At 45.4% G+C, this 22,857-nt stretch overlaps 1 protein-coding gene across 2 annotated transcripts; it reads right to left on the bottom strand.

Annotated features, from left to right (window-relative positions):
• C3H15orf40 (chromosome 3 C15orf40 homolog) lies at positions 1-16,344 on the bottom strand. 2 transcript variants are annotated; one of them, XR_005747853.1, is made up of 5 exons: positions 16,123-16,344; positions 8,597-8,723; positions 7,281-7,408; positions 1,049-1,249; positions 316-401 (listed from the first exon to the last, which is right to left on the bottom strand). XR_005747853.1 is itself a non-coding variant. In XM_040342603.1 (4 exons), exons 1-4 carry the CDS (start codon positions 16,210-16,212, stop codon positions 306-308), a joined length of 441 nt encoding a protein of 146 aa, XP_040198537.1. In that variant the 5' UTR covers positions 16,213-16,277; the 3' UTR covers positions 1-305. The 2 variants fall into 2 exon arrangements, 1 of the variants encoding a protein (XP_040198537.1); XM_040342603.1 differs by lacking the exon at positions 1,049-1,249 and having other exon boundaries at positions 1-401; positions 16,123-16,277.
• Between the last annotated feature and the right edge of the window lie 6,513 nt (positions 16,345-22,857).

Genomic DNA, 22,857 nt, shown 5'->3' on the forward strand with positions numbered 1-22,857 from the left:
GACCATTTAAAAATTTATTGCAGAAACTACAGTATATTCAGTATATTCATTCTTAAATAATAATTAAAAAAAATTGTAGTTTTGCCCGTAACAGACGCAGTACATTCTGTTCTCCATCAACTGCTTTTCCAGGTAATTTAATGCACAATTAAGGCGTCCAGATCATTTTCACACCAGCACTTGTGACACAAATATTAAAATCAGATTCTGCCACAAAGATCGCTGTGGAGCGATATATCATGGTGTGTGCAATTCATTCTTCAGTTAGCAGTAACCAGCGTTACACAAGGACGGCTCTTTTCCATTCAGCCTTTTCCCGATTCACTCTTCAGCTTCTCTAACACAGCTTCTGGGGTGGTATTGGCCGATATCTTTACAACCTTTTCTCGACTTTTGCCACCCTATTAGAGAGGGAGAAAAATTCAGTTATTGCTTCCAAATAAACTACTATATAAATTGCCACTGAACTACCGGCTTGAAAATAAACCAAATCACGTCTATAGTGATAGTAATATTACAAAACATACATTGTACACACTGTATTGGATAGGCCGAATTATCAGGAGTGGAGCTTAAAGAGGAAGTCAAGTCTTATTTATTTTTTAATTGTACCTACAGGTAAGCCTATAAGAAGGCTTACCTGTAGGTACTGTGAAAATCTACTAAACTTGCAGCTTAAGAGATATTCAGAGTGCGTGCAGCCGATGACGTCATTGCGCATGTGCTCTGAATGTCCGGCTTGTCGTGCCGTAAACTGCGGCTCTGGCCACTCACAGTGCCGGAGCCCGTGAACCCAGAAGAACCACCGTGTAAGATGTGTGCGGGCGCCACTGGAGTGCTTTGTGCCAAGGTAAGCAATTTCATAATGAGCTAGTATGTGTTGCATACTAGCTTATTATGCTGCGTTTGTCCTACAGATTTATTTTTTCTTCTAAGTGGTTTACAACCTCTTTGAAGAGGATTTTCACCTGTAAAACAAAAATTTAAGAAGAGTCAGCAGCTACAAATACTGTAGCGGCTGACAAAAAAACAAACACATCACCCTTACCTGTCACAGGATCCAGCATCCATGTCCTCACCCAATTAGGCTCCTTGCCAGTCTTCAGGACCAGGCATCTTAAACTAAAGACAATTTTTTGTAGGGTGGGTAGGTAACCCCTGTCAGATTTATTTTCGCCATCTTTGTCCCATTGCAGAAATTTGCCTTCACTTCCTGTCCCACAGCCCAACAGTAAATGAGTGGAAATCCCCGAAAATTGAAAGGGAATACCTTAGGGACTCCCAGGTTGGAAGATTTTTCCTCCATTAATTTTCTGGGGACAACCCAATTTAGCAATTTTCTTCTACTTTTAATGATAATGGTAAACAGGACAAATAGAGAGAGTGAATCTCCCTAACGGGGGCCACAGACAGCAATAAAAACTGACCAATATTCTAATCCATCTCTACTTTATCCAAAACTAAAACAATAAAAAAGTTTTGCCTTTAGTTATACTTTAACTGTCGGCAGCTGACTCCCTGTGACTGCATAGCCGGCTGCTCACACTGCATGCTTAATTTGCGCTTTGCGAATGATCCTGAAGCATCTTGGGACCTGCTATGTGTCCAAGAGGCTACAGGGAAGGAGGGGTGGGCCAAACTTCTGCTCAAATACGCACACTGATATGACTGTTAAAAATCAGGTACCATCCCCCCCCCCCCCAAAAAAGACATTCTAAATATGGAAGATGAGGAAAAGCAGAACTTCCCCTTTAGGGTGATTTGCAGTGGATAATACAATTCTTGAGAAAGGTTGTATGGTATCAATGTAAAGCCATTCACACCTAACGCTCCACCATTAGTATCAAGGGTGCCCATTCACACCGGCGTGTAGTGTTGCTTAAATGTGCACGAGTTTCATTGAGGACAGTCAGGCCGCGTACACACGATCAGTCCATCCAATGAGAATGGTCCGACGGACCGTTTTCATCGGTTCACCGCTGAACCTGACTGATGGTCTGATGTGTGTACACACCATCGTTTTCAAAACCGATTGGGTCAGAACGCGGTGACGTAAAACACGCGACATGCTGAAAAAAAACTAAGTTCAATGCTTCCAAGCATGCGTCGACTTGATTCTGAGCATGCGCGGGTTTTGAACTGATGCTTTTGCGTACTAACCATCTGTTTTGACCTATCGGTCAGCCGTCCATCGGTTCAATTTTAAAGCAAGTTCTCTTTTTTTGGACCGAAGGACAACAGACCGATGGGGTGTACACACGGTCGGTTTGGATCGATGAAACTGAACTTCAGTCTGTTTTCATCGGTTTTGTCCGACCATGTGTACGCGGCCTTAAACATCTTGGCTCCAACAGACTTCAATGGGAGCACCTGAAAATGCATGTAAAAAGTGTAATTTCTTGTCTAGTATATAACTTTGAACTGGTTAAAAATAAACTCAAGCCTGAAATGTGTAGAAAAATGTCTGTACAAAGTCTGGGGGAAAAAAACAAACTACCACAAAATGCTCTGGCGTGAATGGGGACAAAAGTCTAATGACTTCAGAGATACATCTCAAGATTACGCAAAGCATTTGAAAAGTGTATTAGATACATTCCAAATCTTATGCCGCGTACACACCATCGCTTTCTGCGATGGAAAAATGCGACGCTTTATGTGCTTTAAAAAAACGTCATTTTTCAAACTTCAATTTGAACAACGACGTAGCATACACACCATCGCTTTTTCACAACGCTCTAGCACAGCGCAGTTCCGTCAATCACGCACGACGTCACTATAAAGGGTCGTTTCCATGCGGAAGACGGCCTCTTTTGCTGATATCGTGTTGCTGCGTGTTAGTAAAAGTTTGGAGAGATACGATTCGTGATTTTCAGTGACTGTGCTTTAAATTTCGTTTTCTTGTCTATAAGCTGAAAAACACCTTAACGAATGTGCTGATTCCATTCTGAACAGTCGTTTTACATGAATGAGCGCTGCCGTCTCCTAACTTGCTTCTGAGCATGCGCGGGCTTAAATCGACGTTTTTACGTACACACGGTCAATGTTTAGAACACAGAAAACGACGTCGGCCAAAAACGACACATAAAATTGAAGCATGCTTCAATTTTTTTCTGTCGTTTTTTAGAAGACATAAAACGACGTTTTTGCCCACACACGGTCAATTAAATTGACGTTTTTGAAAATGACGTTTTTTTCCATCGCAGAAAGCGATGGTGTGTACGCGGCATAAAAGTGGTTGTAAATTATACATTTTTTTCAAATGAAAATAAACATGTTATACTTACCTGCTCTGTGCAAGTTTTTGCACCAGATCTGGTGGCCCCCGAAGCTCCTCTTCTGGGGTCCCCCACTGGCGCTCTCAGCTCCTCTTCTATGTGAGCCTCCATAACAAGTTGCTTGTTATAGGGGGGAACACCTGTGGACTCGTTCCTGAGCTGAGTGCATCCATGGACAAACACACACACACACCTCAGGCCCACCCCTCACAGAGTTTGATTGACAGCAGCAGGAACCAATGGCTCCCGCCGCTGCTTCTATGTCCTGTGAGAAGAAGTACAGAGACCAGCGCTGGATCGAGGTAGGACTATATGCGTGACACGGTAATAAAGCTACTGGGACATGTTTTTAACGTAACCACTTCAGCTTCGACTCTTCGTGACCAGGCCATTTTTTGTGATACGGCACTGCATTACTTTAACTGACAATTGTGCGATCGTGCGACACTGTACACAAATAAAATTGATGTACTTTTCCCCACAAATAGAGCTTCCTTTTGGTGGTATTTGATCACCTCTGCTTTTTTTTTTTTTGTTTACAGCACAAAAAATAAAAGACCAGCAACATTCTGCTATAAAACATATCCAGTAAAAATCAATTTCTTCAATTTAGGCCAATATGTATTCTGCAACATGTTTTCGGTAAAAAAAAAAAAATTACATTTTTTAGGCCCGTTACCGATTACAATTTTCGTGTTCGATTAATGGTTTATTTTTTTTTATCGATTAATCGACTAATTTCAATTATAACGCACATACAGATCCAACTACTTTTAGCTGATCTCCTTGCATTGCAACTCTGCATTAGTCAGTGGTAAATGTGGTATACACTATATACAATCACCCGACACTAGTTAGTTTCCACAATCCATGACTTAACTTCACAGTTCACACAAATACGTTTTAAATTCAAACTGTAGCACTGACGTAAGTATTTTTTTCTTATTAAACTTTAAGAAAAACGTAGAAAGTTAGTTTAAATTTAATTATAAAACGTATCCAGTATATTGACTGTCAGTCACTTTATAGTAGGCATCACTTTAGCCAGTCACACAGACATACCAGAGTGTTTATATTTTCTGGAAGCAGACATGATCGCATTTTATTGACAATATACCCTGAAGAACTGAACAGTCTTTCGCACAGAACAGATGTTGCCGATACACAAAGAATTGTCTGCACAAAACTGCTTAGAACAGGAAAACAATGGTTATTTTTGCCCCCTTCCCCCGATGGAGCCTGATGCATCCTCCTGCTCCACAGATGCAAAAGGTACCTCAATCCAATGGCTGAGAAAGGCAAGTCTGAGAAACACGACGAGAGGCAAGAAGGGACAACCCCTCCCACTGTTTCTAAAAGCAATCCAGCCGCTCAAAAAAACAATGACACATCTAAAACCAGAAGTGAAGTCATTTAGCCAGATTCAGATACACTGGCTTAATTTTGAGACGGCGTAGCGCATCGCATATACGCTACGCCGCCGTAAGTCAGAGAGGCAAGTGCTGTATTCACAAAGCACTTGCCTCCTAAGTTACGGCGGCGTAGCGTAAATGGGCCGGCGTAAGCGCGCCTAATTCAAATGATGAACAGGGGGGCGTGTTTTATGTTAATGACTAGTGACCCAACGTGAGTGATGTTTTTTTACGAACGGCGCATGCGCCGTTCGTGGACATATCCCAGTGCGCATGCGTCGGATAGAATGCCTAAGATACGCCGAACACTGCCTACGACGTGAACGTAACTTACGCACAGCCCTATTCGCGTACGACTTACGCAAACGACGTAAAAAGATAGGCCTGTTCCGACGTCCATAACTTGCATGGGCTGCGCCACCTAGGGAGCAGCTTTATCTTTACGCCGGCGTATCTGTAACGTAAACAACGTAACTAATTGCGACGGGCGCACGTACGTTCGTGAATCGGCGTATCTTGCTCATTTGCATATTCGACACTGCAAACAACGGAAGCGCCACCTAGCGGCCAGCGTAAATATACACCCCAAGATACGACGGCGTAGGAGACTTGCGCCGCTCGTATCTTAGCCTAATTTAAGCGTATCTGGTTTCCAGAATACGCTTAAATTTACGACGGCGTAGATTCAGAGTTACGACGGCGTATCTACTGATACGCTGCCATAACTCTCTGTGAATCTAGCCAATTGTCTGTTCCAGTTTTATGCCCTTCAGCCATCAGATTGTGCTTAGCCCGTCACTCCTTGGACATACTGCATGCATTCAAACAGCTGAAGTACTAAAAACCCCAGAACATATTTCTGAAAGCAGAGGCCCTATATAATAAAAAGGTAGTAGTTGCAATTTTTTATGTTGCATGATATTCCGAGTCGAGTAAACAGATACTGAACTTATCAAGCCTTAAATTGCATGATCCGTAATATTGCAAAGACCGCACTGCTCGCACTTTACAGGTAGGAGCTGGCTAAAGAAAGCTACTGTAGCCATGAGCTTCTATTGAACCCTTCACTCTCTGGACATACTACAGACATCCAAAGAGCTGACATGGTTAAGGAATGAAGGTGAGCAGTTCATAATAAACAATGCCTCTAGATTTGTTACCTTTCTTTTTCAGTCCCAAATCATTTCCACTTGCATCACAGAGGCAACATGCAGGTATACACTAAATCACCCATGTTTGCTGTGTATGTCATTACTTCTGGAAAGCAGAGAAGTCTTGTGGAGAATCATGCAAGACAGCTTTGTTTTAATTGATAGCTATAGTTTTTTCCTACACTGAGTAGGTCTGAGGTTCAAGTTTGCCTAATCCAATCCCCACACTATACCAGTGTGGGCTCACAGCAGTCATATAGTCATATTCTGTGTATGGATATGTGCCATAGTATACGGTTGATTCCAGTGACGGGCTGCATATCCTTCGGTACCTTGCTCTAGAACACCACAGAGATTTAAAGCAGATCCCCAGTTTTACTGCCACTTTAACTAGTTCATATGGGCCAAGCTGGCCAAAACAAACTATTTCCTACACTAACGTGTGCCAGCTGGGTGGGACGAGAACTTCCCGCAGGATGGCCTTATACTATATATTTTTTTTTTTTTAAACTGCGGATGAGTTTATTGCTGCATGAGATGAAGAGAATGAGTTCATGCACTTCAACTGACAGCCTAGGTACCCTAAGGGTACTAGTGACATTGCCTTCCAGGGGGCATATGTGCAGCTGGAGCCATGTAGTACCTTCAGGGGAACAAGGAAACTGGTGACAAAAAAACGTAAATCAAAATCCCCTTTTTTGTTCTTAAATCAGTCTTAGATGCATGTTGATGGGTACATTTGGGGAAAAGGGTAAAGTCTGCTTTATAGAATTTGTGTATTTTCAAGATCTCTTTTGAAGCCACATGAAAAAGACCCTCTCCCTGCTGTACAGTATTTTATTTAAAGCAGTGTTCCGCCCCAAAAAATAAACAAAGTAAAAAAAAACAGCAGCTACAGAAACTGCAGCTGCTGGCTTTTAATAATAGGACACTTATTTTTGTCCTGGAGTCCAGCGATGTCGGCACCCGCAGCTGATGTTTCAATCCTGCTATCGAGTGATACCACAGCCATTGCGGGTACGGGTACCCGGCAGTGTAGCCCTTCGGCTTCATGCCGGGAACCTTACTGCACATGCGTGAGGCCCACTCCTTTCTCCTACTGACCCGGCGGTCGGGGGAGGGAGGAGGAAGCCCCAGCCGTGATGTCAATATCCGTGGCTGAGGCTCCCGGAAGTGGGAAAGGATATCCTGTGTCCCCCCAAAAAATGCCAAGTGTGGCACCGAAGGGGGGGGGGGGAGGAATCAGATGAGTGGAAGTTCCACTTTAGGGTGGAACTCCGCTTTAACAACAGCTTACTTATTAGTCCTACAAATGGCCTAAATTTAATAACAAGATTTGGCCCCCAAAAACATCATTGGGATGTACAAAACATCTTGCAAAACAAACCTGGGCCTGTTCAATGGTCACCCATTCTGAGTATAGGGAGTAGTAAGCCACTTACCCTGTCGAGGACGACTTCACTCTTCTTGATTTCCAAAACCTTTGATAGATATCGGCACAATTCAGCATTCGCCTCTCCTTCAGATGGAGGAGCAGCAATGGCAACACCAACAGCTTCTGATGTCACATCTGTTGTGGAAACACAGTCATATGTAGTAACTGACACATATACAGATAAAAGGCAGGTAGGTTTCAGATTGTAATTGCATTCACTGCATGAAATGTAAAACAATGAAAAATAAAAGATAAAAAATGTTTACAAAGGAGGGGGATAAATGGCAACCCCGAACTGGAAGTGTAGTGTCAGTAGAGCTATCGGGACACACAAGACATTTCATCCCCACCAGTTACAATGCTCAGGATACAACAAAGAAACCCTAATTCTGGCCATGGAATAGGAGACTTCCCAGCAATCTTCTGTCATCATGATAACTGACTGTTGCCAAATACTTCTTTTATAAGCACATACCATCTTTTTTTTATTATTATTATTTATTAAAAGTAGTAGTAAAGTCAGGGCTTTGGTATTGGCAATCATGTATTGCAGAAGTGCAGTGACAAGGCAAGACCTTAATGCCCACACGTGCATCTATGGGGGGGGGGGGGGGCTAAGGTTTCTATGCTGAAAGCACTCCCAGCGCTTGTCATTCCCGATTCACGCCCTTTTCATGACAGGCAGCAGTGCAACAAAGAAGGACAGCATGGTACTATGAAGGATGCAAGCCTACCAGGTGCTGGACGACCAAGTACTTTTTGGCCACTTAAAGAGACTGTAAATGCTTTTTTATTATTAAAATAACAAACATGTTATAGTTACCTGCTCTGTGCAATGGCTTTGAACAGAGCAGCCTCTGGTACTCCTGGATCCTCCCCCCTGCCGTGTACCCCCATAGCAAGCCCCTTGCTATTCTGGCACTCATGCATGCTCGCTCCTGAGCCCCACTCTGTTCGTCCATTGACACACACAGCGCATGGCTCAGCCTGGCCCCTTTCTCAGTAGCTGTGATTGACAGCAGCAGAAGCCAATTACTCCCAATGCTCCCACTGAGTCAACGAAGAAGGGGAGAGCCGAGAGAGTTTCTTCTCATCGCTGGATCGATATCGGACATAGGTAAAGTATAAGTGGGGCTGGGGGGAGCTCAATGCAGAAGTTTTTTTCACTTTAATGCAGAGAATGCATTAACTTAAAAACCTCTTCCTTTACAACCACTTTAAACATAAAAGGATGCATTAAAAACGCATTGATGTGTAGATCTATGAAATATATTGTGCTGCATTCATCGCACAGGAAAGGACTATGTACTCACAAATATTTACCTGTTATAGCATTTTGTTTGGAACCCGGCTTAGCGTGAATAGAAATAGAAATGGATCCACTTTTATCTCTTCTAACTGGACCTGTGGTGTGTGGATCCTGGGGTGCATCTTTCTTCTGCCCCTTAGCCTGCAATAAAAGACAAACACTCTAATAACTGCATAACAACAATGATAAATATATTCTTTACAACATAATGTCAAAAAACAAAATGAACACAAAGAAGAAAATGCCAAGAGACCTTCGTAAAAGGTTACAGATCAGGTTTTCCAGCACTGTAGTTCCTGAATCATTTTTATTGAAACTAAAATCCAAACTTTATACAGTGCTATGAAAAAGTATTTGCCTTTCCTGATTACAGGAATGTAAACAAACATCCCTTGTAATAGAAATGAGAATGACAGGTTCACTGTAAGAAGAGATCTGGGGTCAAAAAGACCCCAAATCTCTTCTTTACCTTTAAAAGCAAAAGATCAGCCTGGAACAGAAGTGACTTCATGATGTTGCTCCGGTCCTCCAAAGATCGTTAACTCTTTGATTGCCTATGGGACCAGACAGCCACACTGTCAGATTGTTTCTCGGGCAAACTGGCGGCAATAAGCCCGAGAAGCACCGGCGGGGTATAGGAACGCCCCCTCCCACCACTTCGAAAATCGGCCCATCATGAGCCGCTCGGACCGGTTTTATGAGAAACCCAGCAGTCTGCTAAAAAGAAAAATGGTACCGGGGTTATGGTTGATATCTTGAGCCGAAACCCTTGGAAACCACTTGTAGAGTGCAACATATATACGTATTATGGTCGGCAAGTGATTTTTAAAAAGACAACTTGTTAAAAATCTTGATCTCAATTGGTGTAATGCATATTTGCAGTGGCAGCATGGGTGGGACTTAACGCCCAGTTACTGTATTTTTCCACCCAGCTCTGAGGTTCCATTCTGAGATTGCACACGGACAGCTCCTGTTCAGTGTTTGTGAGTATGAGACCAGGTGACACCCAATTACAGCAATCAGGTGATTGGGAGACTGCCTCTGCCATCAGCCATTAATATTCAGGTAAAGGACTGCTGGGAGGCAATTGAAAGGAACACTGAATTCTGTTGCTAAATACCACTAAGGACAGATTTGGTTGGATTTGTTTTATGGTGGTATTTAGCTTTAATTTTGAAGTTGCGGACGGGTTTTATGATGGAATAGAGACCCCATCAATCTCTTCTGTCAGAAGTGCTTCTCCCTGCCTGTCAAAATACATGTATGGCATCTGAGATGGGGAGAAGATAGAAGACCAATAGAAGCGCTGTCAGCGCAGCATTTGACAGGTAAGTCGGTCATAAACATACCACATACTATGGCATAAACTACCTGGGGACCATAAAAATAAAAAAAGTTTAAAGTGGTTGAAAAGGCACAAGTTTTTTTTTTACCTTCATGCATTCTTCTGTGTGCAGCAGACCCTCATAATACTTACCTGAGCTCCCTCTCAATCCAGCAATGTGCACAAGAGCCTTGGCTCTCTAGGGACTCGCAATCTGATTGGCTTTTGGCAGCAGTAGGAGCCAATCAATCACAGCCAGTGAGTCGAGCAGAAGACAGGGGGGGGGGGGGTGTCAAGTCACAGCTCTGTGTGTGAATGGACCAACAGAACAGTGGATCAGCTGAGTTGCCCCCATAGCAAACTGCTTGCTGTGGGGGCACCCGGTAGGAGGGAGGAGTGCCGCTGTGGAACCCAATAGGATCGGGGCTGCTCTGTGCAAAACCACTGCACAGAGCAGGCGAGTATAACATGATATATATATATATATATATATATATATATAAAAAAAATAAAAAAAAAAAGAGAGAGACTTTAATATCGCTTTAACACAATATAGGTTAATAATATAAATAATGCACATCAACTTGTGTGCGCTCCCGTACTTCCATCAATATGAATTTGGCCCACCAGTGCCAATCTGCTGGTCACAGTATTTTTGACAGCTGAATTCGGGAAGGGAGAACATAGAGGTAGGTGTCAGTATTACACTTACCGCTCTGTCCTTTATAGAGATATTAGTTCTCCTCTATCATTTCCCTTACATGATAAATGCTGTGTCTGTGTACATATTGTTCTATGCATGGAGGAGAGTATTGCCTCCTGGAATATGACATCACATATCTCATGAGGTATCACCTTTCACCATTCATACAGAAACGTGTACACAGACACAGGACCAGATCTGTCTGTGTGTGTGATCTGGCACTGTGTCCGTTTACCTGAATGGTAAAAGTAATGCCCTTGGGATACGAAACGTCCCAAGAGGGAGCTTCATCACCTAGACCAGTGATGGCGAACCTTGGCACCCCAGATGTTTTGGAACTACATTTCCCATGATTCTCATGCACTCTGCAGTGTAGTTGAGCATCATGGGAAATGTAGTTCTAAAACATCTGGGGTGCCAAGGTTCGCCATCACTGACCTAAACCAGAATGGAGGCTGAAGGCGGGGCCAGCTGAATAAGGGGTGGGGGATTTAAAATAAATAAAATAAAAGTGGGGCTCTTGCATATGGGCACCAAAAACACCATGGCCCAGATTCAAGAAGCAATTGCGCCCGTGTAACCATAAGTTACACGGCGCAATTGCTTACGTGCTCCGGTATAACGAGTGCTCCTGATTCAGGAACCTCGTTACACCGACTGCAGCCTAAAATCTGCGCGGCATAAGGCACTTATGCCTCGCAGATTTTAGGCTGCATTCTTGTGCTTGCCGCTAGGGGGCGCTCCCATTGTGATCAGCGTGTAGTATGCAAATTGCATACTACCAACTGATTCACAAACTTGCGCGGGCCCCGCGCAAGCCAGGTACGGAGTTTCCGTACGGCAACTTTAGCGCAAGGCTGCCCCTTCTAATAGTAGGGGCAGCCAATGCTAAAGTATAGCTGGCCTTCCCGCGCCGTGAAATTTGAATTCCATTCAGCTGAATAAGACAATTAATGGCTCATAAAAACAGAGATGTTCATCGCCCAGATCAGTATTTGTGTGGTGGTACGGCCATGTGTTCAGGTTCAGCTGCGGACCGGAAGCGCGTGCAAACCAATGACAGGCTGAGAATGTTGTGCATCATCACATGTGCAGCAATTAGAGATAAAATTTGAATTAGGGACAAAATTCCGGGTAAAGATGAAAGAGTGGGTGAGCAGTGACAGCTCAGTGCTGGAGGGCTCCGTTTCCAGGTAAGTCCGTCATAATGTACTAGTAAGCAGTGCACATTATGGCGTAAACAAGGGGCCCATTTTTGTCATTTACTACGAGCTAACAGCTGCAAAGGCTGTCAGTACTTGAAGTTCATTCACAGATCTCTCTGAATGAATGACGTGGCCATGTGGGCGACGTCCTGTTGACGGCTGTGTTCTTTTCAAATTGTGACAGCTGGTGTGGGTAGAAGATCCCTGGCCCGCTATCACAACAAGGTGGGGGGGGGGGGTGCAGGAGTGGGAATATGTTACATGTTCACTCCTAAAAAACAGGAACATGTTCCCAAAGGTAAACCTTTCCTTTAGGCTGGGTTCACACCTATGTGAATTGGATGTGTGTTTCCCTCGCATCCAATTCGCATGGTAGGAGATTGTGACCGGATCTCTATGGAGCCGGTTCACATATCTCCAGGGTGGCTTGCATAGAAACGCTGTGCGACTTTGGCTCCATTTCAGTGGCTATAGCCGCTCACTGTATCACTCGGCCCCACCCCCCGTCGTGCCACATAATTGGATGCGATTGACAGCAGCGCGAGCCAATGGCTGCGCTGCTTTCAATCAACCAATGAATGAGCTGAGAACCCCGGCCGAGAAGCGCGTTCACCGCACGGGACTTTCGAGGGGCCGCTAATCCTCAGATGTTTTTTCACCTTAATGCATAGAATGCATTAGGTTGAAAAAAACTTTTACCTTTACAACCCCTTTAACCACTTACGGACCGCCCCGCGACTATATACGTCGGCTTTTTGAAGAGAGATATCTGTTATGGCAGCAGCTAACTGCCATAACACAGGTATCTATCTCTTCAGCCGGCGGTCTGGTTTCCGACAATGGTGGTCTCTGCGGCACATTTGCTGCAGAATCACCTTTATCAACATCAGGAGAGAGAGGCCCCCCTCCTGTGCCCTCCGTCACTTACCGGAGCCGTCGGTAGCGATCAGGTCCTCCTCATTGCTGGGTATGGAGACGAGTGAAGGGAAGATGGGCCCCACCCGTCTCCATACCATAGCAGGGTGGAAGTGACATCAAAACGTCACTTCCGCCCATAGCTCTTAAAGTAGGGCTGCAACCAACGATTATTTTCATAATCGATTAGTTGGCCGATTATTGTTTCGATTAATCGGATAATAGCCTTAAAAAAAAAAAAACAATGTAATAGGATTAAAAGTGACACATTTTTTTTTTTTAAAAAGAACAGTGTAAAAATAAAAATAAAAGGTAAAAGCTTGCATGCAGAAGCGAACGCATATGAAGACGGTGTTCAAACCACACATGTGAGGCATGGCCGCGATCCTTGGAGTGAGAACAATAATTCTAGCCCTAGACCTCCTCTGTAACTCAAAACATGCAACCTGTAGAATTTTTTAAACGTTGCATTAGGTCTGGGAAAAAAAAAAATAGATTTCAAAATCTGAATCGAGTTGCAAGGGCAAATCGATTCAGATTTTGACCGAAACGATTTTTGGGCTTTTTTTTTTTTTTTTTTTTTTAAATCGGACCGGCGCGCCGCGGACTAGGCCGAAGCCACGGAAAAATATCCTGCCCGCAGCTCGCCGCGATCCTGGGAAAAGACCGCGAGGCCGGACGGCGCGGACTAGGTCGAAGCCTTTTCCCAGGACCGCGGCGAACTGCAGGCAGGATTTTTTAGGCGAGGCCACGGCCTTTTCCCAGGATTGCCTAAAAACTAAGGCCGGGATTCACGTAGCACTTACGCCGCGTAAGTGCACATATGTGCCGTCATATCTATGCGCCTGACTGTGAAAGCAAGATACGTCTGTAAATAGGCTTCATCCGACCGACATAAGTTTCCTACGCCGTCGTATCATGGGCACATATTTACACTGGCCGCAAGGGGCGCTCCCATTGATTTACGATTTGATTATGCAAATGAGTGAGATACGTCCGGCGTAAAGTTACGACTCATAAGCCCCTGTTCACACCTAGGCGTATATACGCCTGTAGTGCGACGCCGCTGCAGCCCCGAGACGCCAGAGGCATGATTTTACATTGCCCTCTATGGAGATGGTTCACATCTCCACGCCTAAAGCCGTACGCCTGCCGTCTGAAAAAAAGTCCCGGACCTTTTTTTCAGGCGGCTTTCGGCGTTCGGCATAGGAGATGTGAAACATCTCCATAGAGGGGGTGAAGGCTGCATTCACAATCGCAGCGTTTTGTCGCCGCAAATCGCGGTACAAAACGCTGATATTTGTCGCCGCAATTCGCGGGACAAAACGCGATTTTGTACGCCGAGGTGTGAATGCAGCCTAAAGCAGGTGTAAGTCAGCAGCATCAATGCAAATGGCTGCACCAGGGAACACAGCCGTCGTTATTTACGTCGTTTACGTAGTACGTGAATAGGGCTGGGCGCAGGTTACGTTCACGTCGTAGGCAGTGATTCGACGTATCTTAGGGAGTATTTTCGACGTGATTCTGAGCATGCGAACTAGGATGCGTCCACGCGACGGTGCATGCGCCGTTCGTTCGGCCCATCATTTGCATGGGGTCGCGCTTCATTTAAATGGATCACACCCACTTCCACCTACTTTGAATTAGGCTGGCTTACGCCTACGAATTTACGTTACTCCGGCGCAACGTTGGGAGCATTTGCTTTGTGAATTCCATGCTTGCCTATCTGCGTTGCGTCGGCGTAGCGTAAAAGAGATACGCTACGGCGGCATATATATGCGCCGATGTATGTGAATCCGGCCCTAAGTGTCCATCAGGAAAAAAAAAAACAAAAACATGATTCGAACCGTGAATCGAGTTTTTTTTTTAAATCACAGATTTTTTTTTGCCCAAAATCGCCCAGCCCTACGTCGCATATGCAGATTTTTAAGGGTAAAAGTATTTTGCCATTCCACAAGCGGGCGCAATTTTGAAGCGTGACATGTTGAGTATCAATTTACTCGGCATAACATTATCGTTCACAATATAAAACAAAAATTGGGCTAACTTTACTGTTGTCTTATTTTTTAATACAAAAGTGTGTTTTTTCCCCAAAAAAGTGTGACATAAAGTATTGCAATGACCGTCATTTTATTCTCTAGGGTGTTAGAAAATAAATGTATAATGTTTTGGGGTTCTAAGTACGTTTCTAGCAAAAATAAATAAAAAATGTTTTTAACGTGTACAATCTCAGAAAGAGGCTCGGTCCTTAAAGGAACACTAAAGGTACAATTAAAAAAAAAAAAAAATATATAACATACATGTTATACTTACCTCCACTGTGCAGATCGTTTTGCACAGAGTGACCCGGATCTGTGTCTTCTGGGGTCCCTCGGCGGCTGTCTCGGCTCCTCCTCGCAAAAGCTTTCCACGTTCATGCGAGCTCCCTCGCATGGTGGAAAGCTTTTGCGAGCGCGCTCCCGTGATACAGCAGCGGCCATAGCCGCCGACTGTATCACTCGGCCCCGCCCCCCGGCGCGCAGCGTCATCCGCTGTGATTGACAGCAGCGCCAGCCAATGGATGCGCTGCTATCAATCCGCCCAGCCTAGCCAATCAACGGCCAGGCTGGGAACCGAGCAAGATGACAAGCACGCGCCCGGGACTTTCGAACGGTGAGGTAAGTAAAACGGGGGCTCAGGGGGGGGCGGTGCTGTCAGATGTTTTTTTACCTTAATGCATAGGATGCATTAAGGTAAAAAAACTTTTACCTTTACAAACCCTTTAAGTGGTTAAAGCGGATCTCCACTCTAAAGTGGAGTCCCGCTGATCGGCACCCTCCCCCCTCTGGTGTCACATTTGACACCTTTCAGGGGGGAGGGGGGTGCAGATACCTGTCTACAGACAGGTATCTGCACCCACTTCCGGCTCTACGATGCGGGAAAAAGACGGGTTTTTCCCTTGCTTTCCGTCCGTCCCCCGTTGTATGCTGGGAACACTCGGCTCCCAGCACACAGCGGGAGCCAATCGGCGGGCGCAGCGCGACTCGCGCATGCGCCGTAGGGAACCGGGCAGTGAAGCCGGAGCGCTTCACTTCCTGGTTCCCTCGCCGTGGATGGAGGGGGGAGCAGCAGGGTGACGAGCGATCGGCTCGTCATCTGCTGCGATCACCGCTGGACTCCAGGACAGGTAAGTGTCCTTATATTAAAAGTCAGCAGCTGCAGTATTTGTAGCTGCTGGCTTTTAATATATTGTTTTAGTGGCACATCCGCTTTAATATCACATTGCTAATTGCATATTGTACTTGTTTTTAGCCTAAATACTGAAATTTTTACCTAAAACTGTAACTTTTTGAAACGCCAGTATAAATGTGGCGGTGTGAGTACTGTACATTGTATATTACAGTGCGCGCTCACCTCTTTACTCTCCTTGCGCGGCATTGTGCGCGCTCCCGCTGCTGCCTGCTGAATGGAGATCACACGGGAACGGCTCAAGCGACCGATCATGTAGATCCAGGGAAGTCGTGTGGTACAGACTGGAGAACATCTCCCTATACCGAGCCATGGGAGAATGAATGTCCGGGTTACTGTGTACATCACATGACCGCACCGCTCACGTTCGGACATAGCGATAGAGCTGTCATCTGCAGACCACAGCGACCCCTACTGGTCATACCGAAAACTGCTCCCCATAAGATTGCACATTGCAGAGCATAGACTACGAGTGTGCATATTACTGAGGGGGATGATATTACAGGGTACACACAGAGGGGGATTATATTACAGGGTACACACAGGGGGGGGGGTGATAATATTACGGGGTACACACAGAGGGAGGATATTACAGGTTACACACAGAGGGGGGATGATATTACAGGGTACACACTGAGGGGGGATAATATTACAGGGTACACACAGAGGGGGGATAATATTACAGGGTACACACAGAGGGGGATGATATTACAGGGTACACACAAAGGGGGGATGATATTACGGAGTACATAGAGGGTATGATATTACAATGTACACACAGGGAGGGGAAGGGTGGTGATATTACGGGGTACACACGGGGGGGGGGGGGGGGGTGATATTACAGGGTACACACAGAAGGGGGGGGGGGGTATTATGGGGTACACTTAGACAAGCCGAGGCTTCAAGGATAACACACTGTAGTTCCAGGCGGTGTATTGTGTCATTTTTGCTTTCTTTTCCCTTTTTTTCCTGTCAAAAGCTTTTTATTGATTTTTCTTTTAAGTTTTTGGGTTTATTGTCATGTCATGTTATATCTGCTTCTGTATGAATATTTTTTTTTTCAAATATAAATTTTTATTTATTCTGTATGAATATTTTACGTCTTGTTTGAGAAACACAATTTTTTCCACGCAGGCTCTTTGTCACAATTTATGTGTTCGGGGCTCCCGCAGATTTGGACCTGTGTGGTATCTATGTTTTATACTGCTTTGTTTCCCATATGATGTTTTCCATATGTATTGGTATGAACACGTGTAGACTTGTTAAGTAAAAAACTTCAACAAAAAATGATCTGATTTAAAAAAAATAGCACTTAACTTACCTTATAGTCTACTCCGCTGGTAGATGGCGCTCCCCCAGTTCCGGCAGTGGACTGTCCCTCAGGGTTTTCACCTTCAACGCAGGGCTATGGACATTGAGATCTTAGAAGGCGAGACTGGCCTAGAAGATCAGGTAAGTAAATCTCCCTTTCTGTGTCCCCCAGACCTAAACAAGCAACTAACCCTTGCAGTGCCAGCACAGCCCTCTACAGGAGATAATTGTTACGTTTCCCTGAGTTGGGCTTTAAGCGCAAGTTTTGTGACTTTGCCTAGGCTGATCTGATGTCATTTGTTTGCTGCAGGCACAAGAATGCACGTCCTCCGTTTCCTCGCTCCAGGGATCAGACTGCTGTATTGTAAGAAGGCACAAGGTAAGGGGCCATAGTAGTTCCTATTCTGATTCACAGGCATAGTGTACTCCGTAACAACTCCTTATTAAAACTCCACTTAAAATGACACTTACAAAAAGGTAAATGATACACGCTTTACAAGCAATATTGTCCAGCTCACCACCTCTATCGGAACAATTCTGGCGTAATGTCACCAAGCTAGACTACTCCCCTAGCCGAGTTGCGCAACTTGATAGGGCTTCATTAGTAGGTGATACCTACTGAAGGTGCAACTCCGGTGCAACGCTATTGGCACAACTCTAGTGTAACATCACCAAGCTCGACTTGACAATGGAACATGAGTACAGTGATCACCACACTCGTAGTCCATTGTCACTTCCTTCAGAAAGCCAAATAAAAGCCTGTGCAGAGTTACAGGCAGAGAGCTGGAGGAATAATCTGCAGGAGCCTGACATTATACCCACGATCCACTGATTGCAGATGAAATACTTTCCACGCTCCTACAAAAAGAAAATATAAAACAATTCCTTCAAAAATATGTGCATTTAATATTATTATTTGTAAGTATTAACATAGCTTTTAACCCCTTGGTGCCAACCTTTGAAGGGTTTTAGATGCCGGGAGGTGGGTCAGGGTTTCTGATCATGTGACCACTGTGATTGGCTGTTACAGTGGTCACATGATCAGAAAGCTTCTGATCACTAGTATGCATTGAGAGCTTTCCAGTACCCTGTAGCTATTGTGCTGGTAGCAAGCAGGGGGCGCACCCACAGGATGGTAAGTTGTTTTAACAGGACCACATATATGCGGCCCCTAGGGATTAAAGGGTTACTAAAGGAAATTTTTTTTTTTTTTAAATAACAAACATGTTATACTTACCTCCACTGTGCAGTTCGTTTTGCACAGAGTGCCCCCGATCCACGTCTTCTGGGGTCCCACGGCAGCTGTCTCTGGTCCTCCCCGCAATTAGTCACCACAGTAATGCGAGAGCTTGCATAGTGGTCACTAATTGCGGGCGCGCTCCCGTGATACTGTGAGCGGCCATAGCCGCTCACTGGATCACTCAGGCCCCGCCCCTCGGCGCGCCGCGTCACTAGATGTGATTGACAGCTGCGCCAGCCAATGGCTATGCTGCTCTCAATCCATCCGCTATATCCATGCAGCGGCCAGGCTGAGCGGCGAAGAGGATATCGGGACCGCACAGGACTTTCGAGGGGTCAGGTCAGTATAACGGGGGCTCAGGGGGGGGGGGGGGGGGGGGCGGCTTGCAGCAGATGTTTTTTCACCTTAATGCATAGATTGCATTAATTTGAAATAACATTTTCCTTTACAACTCCTAAGGACCACCCGTTGAGCAGCTGCATATATTCATGTGGCCGGCTTTAAAGCGGAGCTCCACCCTATTTCAATACATTAGCTTAATCAAAAAGCAGACAAGAATGCATTAAGGAACGGAAGTTTTTATTTTTTTTCTGTGACAGTACCTTTGTTATCAGCAGCTGTCACTCGGCTTCCTGTCTCTCCTTTGCGGATATTCTGCGGGCAGTGCGTCATATCCTTTACCCGCAATGCCTCCTGGGAGCTTTTCTGCAGAGGTTTCCTCTGAGTTATCGCGGGATTTCCTAAAGCGCGACGCTGCTGGCTCGTCACATCAGGCTCCCCATCACAGATTGATCCGGAAGTGACGTTCCATCACCGCCATCTTGCTACTCCCCACACTCATGCACAGTAATGATAGAGTGAGAAGGGTCAAGCGGTATAGCAAGATGGCGACGACGGAACGGGACGGGAGCAATCTGTGATAGGAGAGCCGAATGTGACTCCCGTTTAGATGGAAACCCGGAAGTCAACGTCACTGCTGAACAAGGAAAGTAGTGCTTGTGGGCTTCACAGTGCCCACAAGCAAAATGGAAACGGCGCTGCAAAGATAATATAAGTTCTAATTCCAGACGAAATCGGACATCGGATGACTTTAAACAGCAGAAGCGCGAGTCCTCTGTTTATACGCCATAAATAATTTAATGCCCCCCCCCAAAAAAAACGAATGGCCGCGGGAGATCCGCTTTAAGGGGTTGAAGTGCAGCAGCTATGCTGGGGAATGTGCAACTAGAACTGTCCGCGGTGCTGAAACTGTGTTTTTAGAATGGCAACAAAATTATGAGAACACGTCTTAAAGGATAAGTTCACATTTTGTCACATGTTGCCTGTTACACCTATATTCAGGGTGTACCATGTTTCAAATGCTCCAGCCCCCGCACCCCCTTGATACCCTGTTTTGAAAGTGAGCAGGGGATATTCTCCCCCTGCTTGCTGTCACAACCCCGAAGGAGCTGCTGGTTTGTTTTGGGTGGCACGTTTCCTCTGTATCTCTGCCATCTAGGGTACTTGATGAGAGCTGTAATAAAGGGAATTTCTTTTCTGTGCTTTTATTACCCAGCCGGGTAAAAACTAGAATAGTAGAAATGGGTGAAGAGATAGAAGAATAAGAAATGGCAAATTCAGGTGTAACTGGATAGGGAAACAGTCCTGCTTCCAATGACAACTTTACTTCACCGCCAGAGTGGGTATAGTGCATCTGGACAGGCCTCTCTCATCAGCCTGGCAGCCAGAGTGTCACTCGAACTCAGGATTAAGTCTCTGCCACAGACCCTCCTAAAGGTTGGAGAAATTATGGTCCGGAATTCTCTTTCAGTAAATTCAGCACCCGGATCTCCTTCAGGTAGTTTTGGTCAGTTTAGCAACTGAGAGGCGACCAACATCCAGCCTCTCAGAACCAAGGTTGTCCTCCGATGAATGGACAGGCCTCTCCTGGAACACCAGCCTTGTGCTTGGTATCCTTCAGACAGACTCCTCATCGGTTACCCTCCTCTAACTGGACGGACAGCTCAGGACCCCCTTTAGATTGGGGACCCAGTCGATCTCTGGGTCCGCACAGCAGATCAATTCCTTCGGGCCATGGTGGTCCCAGAACCAGGAACACTGCGACACACCCCGGCCAGGAGGGCCATTTTCGGGGGTGACATGGAATGACTACCCCAATGGTGGGCACCACACGAGGAAGAACCTTGAGGAAATGGCGTCTCCCTTCTTTATATCCCTCCCCAGCATGCACAGCGAGGTGGCCCAACCCCTGATTGGTCGCTGAGGAGTGACACTCAGACACACTTGACCCCACTGCTGCCACCTGCCGTCACCCGCGAACAAAAGGATCGCACACAGCACAGCCAAGCTAGAGCAGAGACCCCAACTATTTCTCTGAACTTCCCCTAAATTTCAAATAGCACCGGCTCTGAAAATAGCCAGGTGCTACAACAGTATTCTGCAAATGGGAAAACTGCAAGTACAGACTGCCTTTGCAGTTGTCAGCTTGTAGTTCTCAATTAACTACCATGGCGCTGTTGTTAAGTAGTTCATTGAGGTTCCCTGTCAGAGTGTAACTGCCTGCTTGTATCCGATTTAGGGGCAGATAGCTACACAGACAGTCTGTAAGACCGTGGCATTACACCCACCATCTGCTGATTACAGGTGCAATGCTTTACAGGCTCCTAATGATTTAAAAAAAATGCATTTTGTTTTAACCTGCAATAAAAATGTAATTTTTTATTTTATTTTTTGTAAAGTGGAACGTATGCTTTAAAAGCTCCCAACTCTTCAGCACCAGAGGGTTCGTTTACTAAATGTACATAGGCTGTTCACTTTGTGAGGGAGTTTGCCTCAGAGCTCAGTGAATAAGATGAAGTTTTGCTGACTTCTATCATCCAATCACATACAAAACAGAAATTCATTTTTTTTCTTTGCACTTGATTGGGTATTCTTTGCATATTCACTAAGCCCTGTGGAAAATTCCCTTGCAAAGTGAAAAACCTATTTTCCTTTAATAAATCAGCCCCACAGGCAGGGCCGGATTCCAGACAAGGCCAACAAGGCCAGGCCTTGGGGCGGCAGTGGGTGCAGGGGCGGCACTGCGGCTCAGAGGACAGGACACTTTCACTTTTATATCGGGAGTTCCCCCCTGTCATGCGGATGGTGAGAGGAGAAAAATGGTGAGAGGGAAGAGGAGGTGAGATTGTTCTTGGCAGCAGCAACCCCCCCCCCCGGTTCTCAATGTCAGCAACACACCCCCCCCCCGCTTCTCAGTGTCCTGCCGAAAAAGTCCCCCGGCGGATAATGTCCCCCCTGTACTGCGGCGCAGGCGGGGGCGGCATTGAAGGACCTGGCCTTGGGGCGGCAAAGGGAGTAAATCCGGGCCGGGCCTTAGTTCAGTATCTGCCAGACCTACAGCACACTAGCTTCTTCATATTGTTCTCAGAGGCAGCACAATATTGCAGAAGCTCTAGCCAGCTGAATAGACTGTTATGGTCAGCACTTCAGTCTCTCTAGGACCTGATGTACAATTAGGTCATTGAAATCAATGCATATCACTAGTGCTTTTGCAGTTCTGCGGACAGATGGCTCAGAAACAAAGCACATGTACACAAAGCTAGCATGTGATAGGTCATTTGGCTGCTGGAATCTAATATCTGAGCTGGGGTCTGCATTTTTCCATGTTTAATATTTTTATTGAATTTAATCAAACAGGTATAAGTACAGCAAATCGATTCAGGTATAAGAAGATATGTAGAAACACAGCTCTGTTCACTGACACATGCTATGACAAATACAATTCAAAAGAAGACTTGTCAGCCTTAGTATAAAAAGCAAAAAAAAAAAAACGGTACAAACAATGTTATCAAACCATATTGGTGGTGCCATCGCAAAGATCCTGAGTTGGAACCTGGTCCCAGCAAGAGTAAGGCCGATGAGTACTGTGTATTGTAGAGGTAGAGAGAGGAAGGTAAGGAGCACAGAGGGTTCAGAGAGTAGTGGAGAAAAAGGGGGGGTGAAAGAAGTAGACAAAAGTTAGAGTTCAAGGAGGCGTTGGTCGAAGTCCTGTGAAAAAAAAATGAGAGACCCAAGGGTCCCAAACTTTATAGAATTTTGTCATGGTCCCTTGTAATTTAGCTGTAATTTTTGTCGTTGACTAGGACCCATTGCATACATTAGTTAACTGCGGATAACGGTAATGTATGAGACAACCAAGCCTCAGCTATTATCTGTTTTGCAGTCATCAAGACATGGGTCATCAACGTGTGTTGCCGCCCGGCGTATGTTAAAGGAGAAGTACAGCCAAAGCCTGTTTGGCTATACTTTTCCCGTGGATCATAGGAGTGCAGTTTGTTCTGCACTCCTGT

This window comes from Rana temporaria, chromosome 3, assembly GCF_905171775.1.
Source record: "Rana temporaria chromosome 3, aRanTem1.1, whole genome shotgun sequence".
Lineage (NCBI taxonomy): Eukaryota > Metazoa > Chordata > Amphibia > Anura > Ranidae > Rana > Rana temporaria.

Coding starts and splice junctions, on each gene's coding strand:
- C3H15orf40 (XM_040342603.1), bottom strand. CDS start 16,212: ATGATCGGTCGCTTGAGCCGTTCCCGTGTGATCTCCATTCAGCAGGCA. Junction 7,409..8,596: donor CAAACAAAATGCTATAACAG/GTAAATATTTGT, acceptor TTTCCACAACAG/ATGTGACATCAGAAGCTGTT. Junction 402..7,280: donor GTGAAGTCGTCCTCGACAGG/GTAAGTGGCTTA, acceptor CCTCTCTAATAG/GGTGGCAAAAGTCGAGAAAA.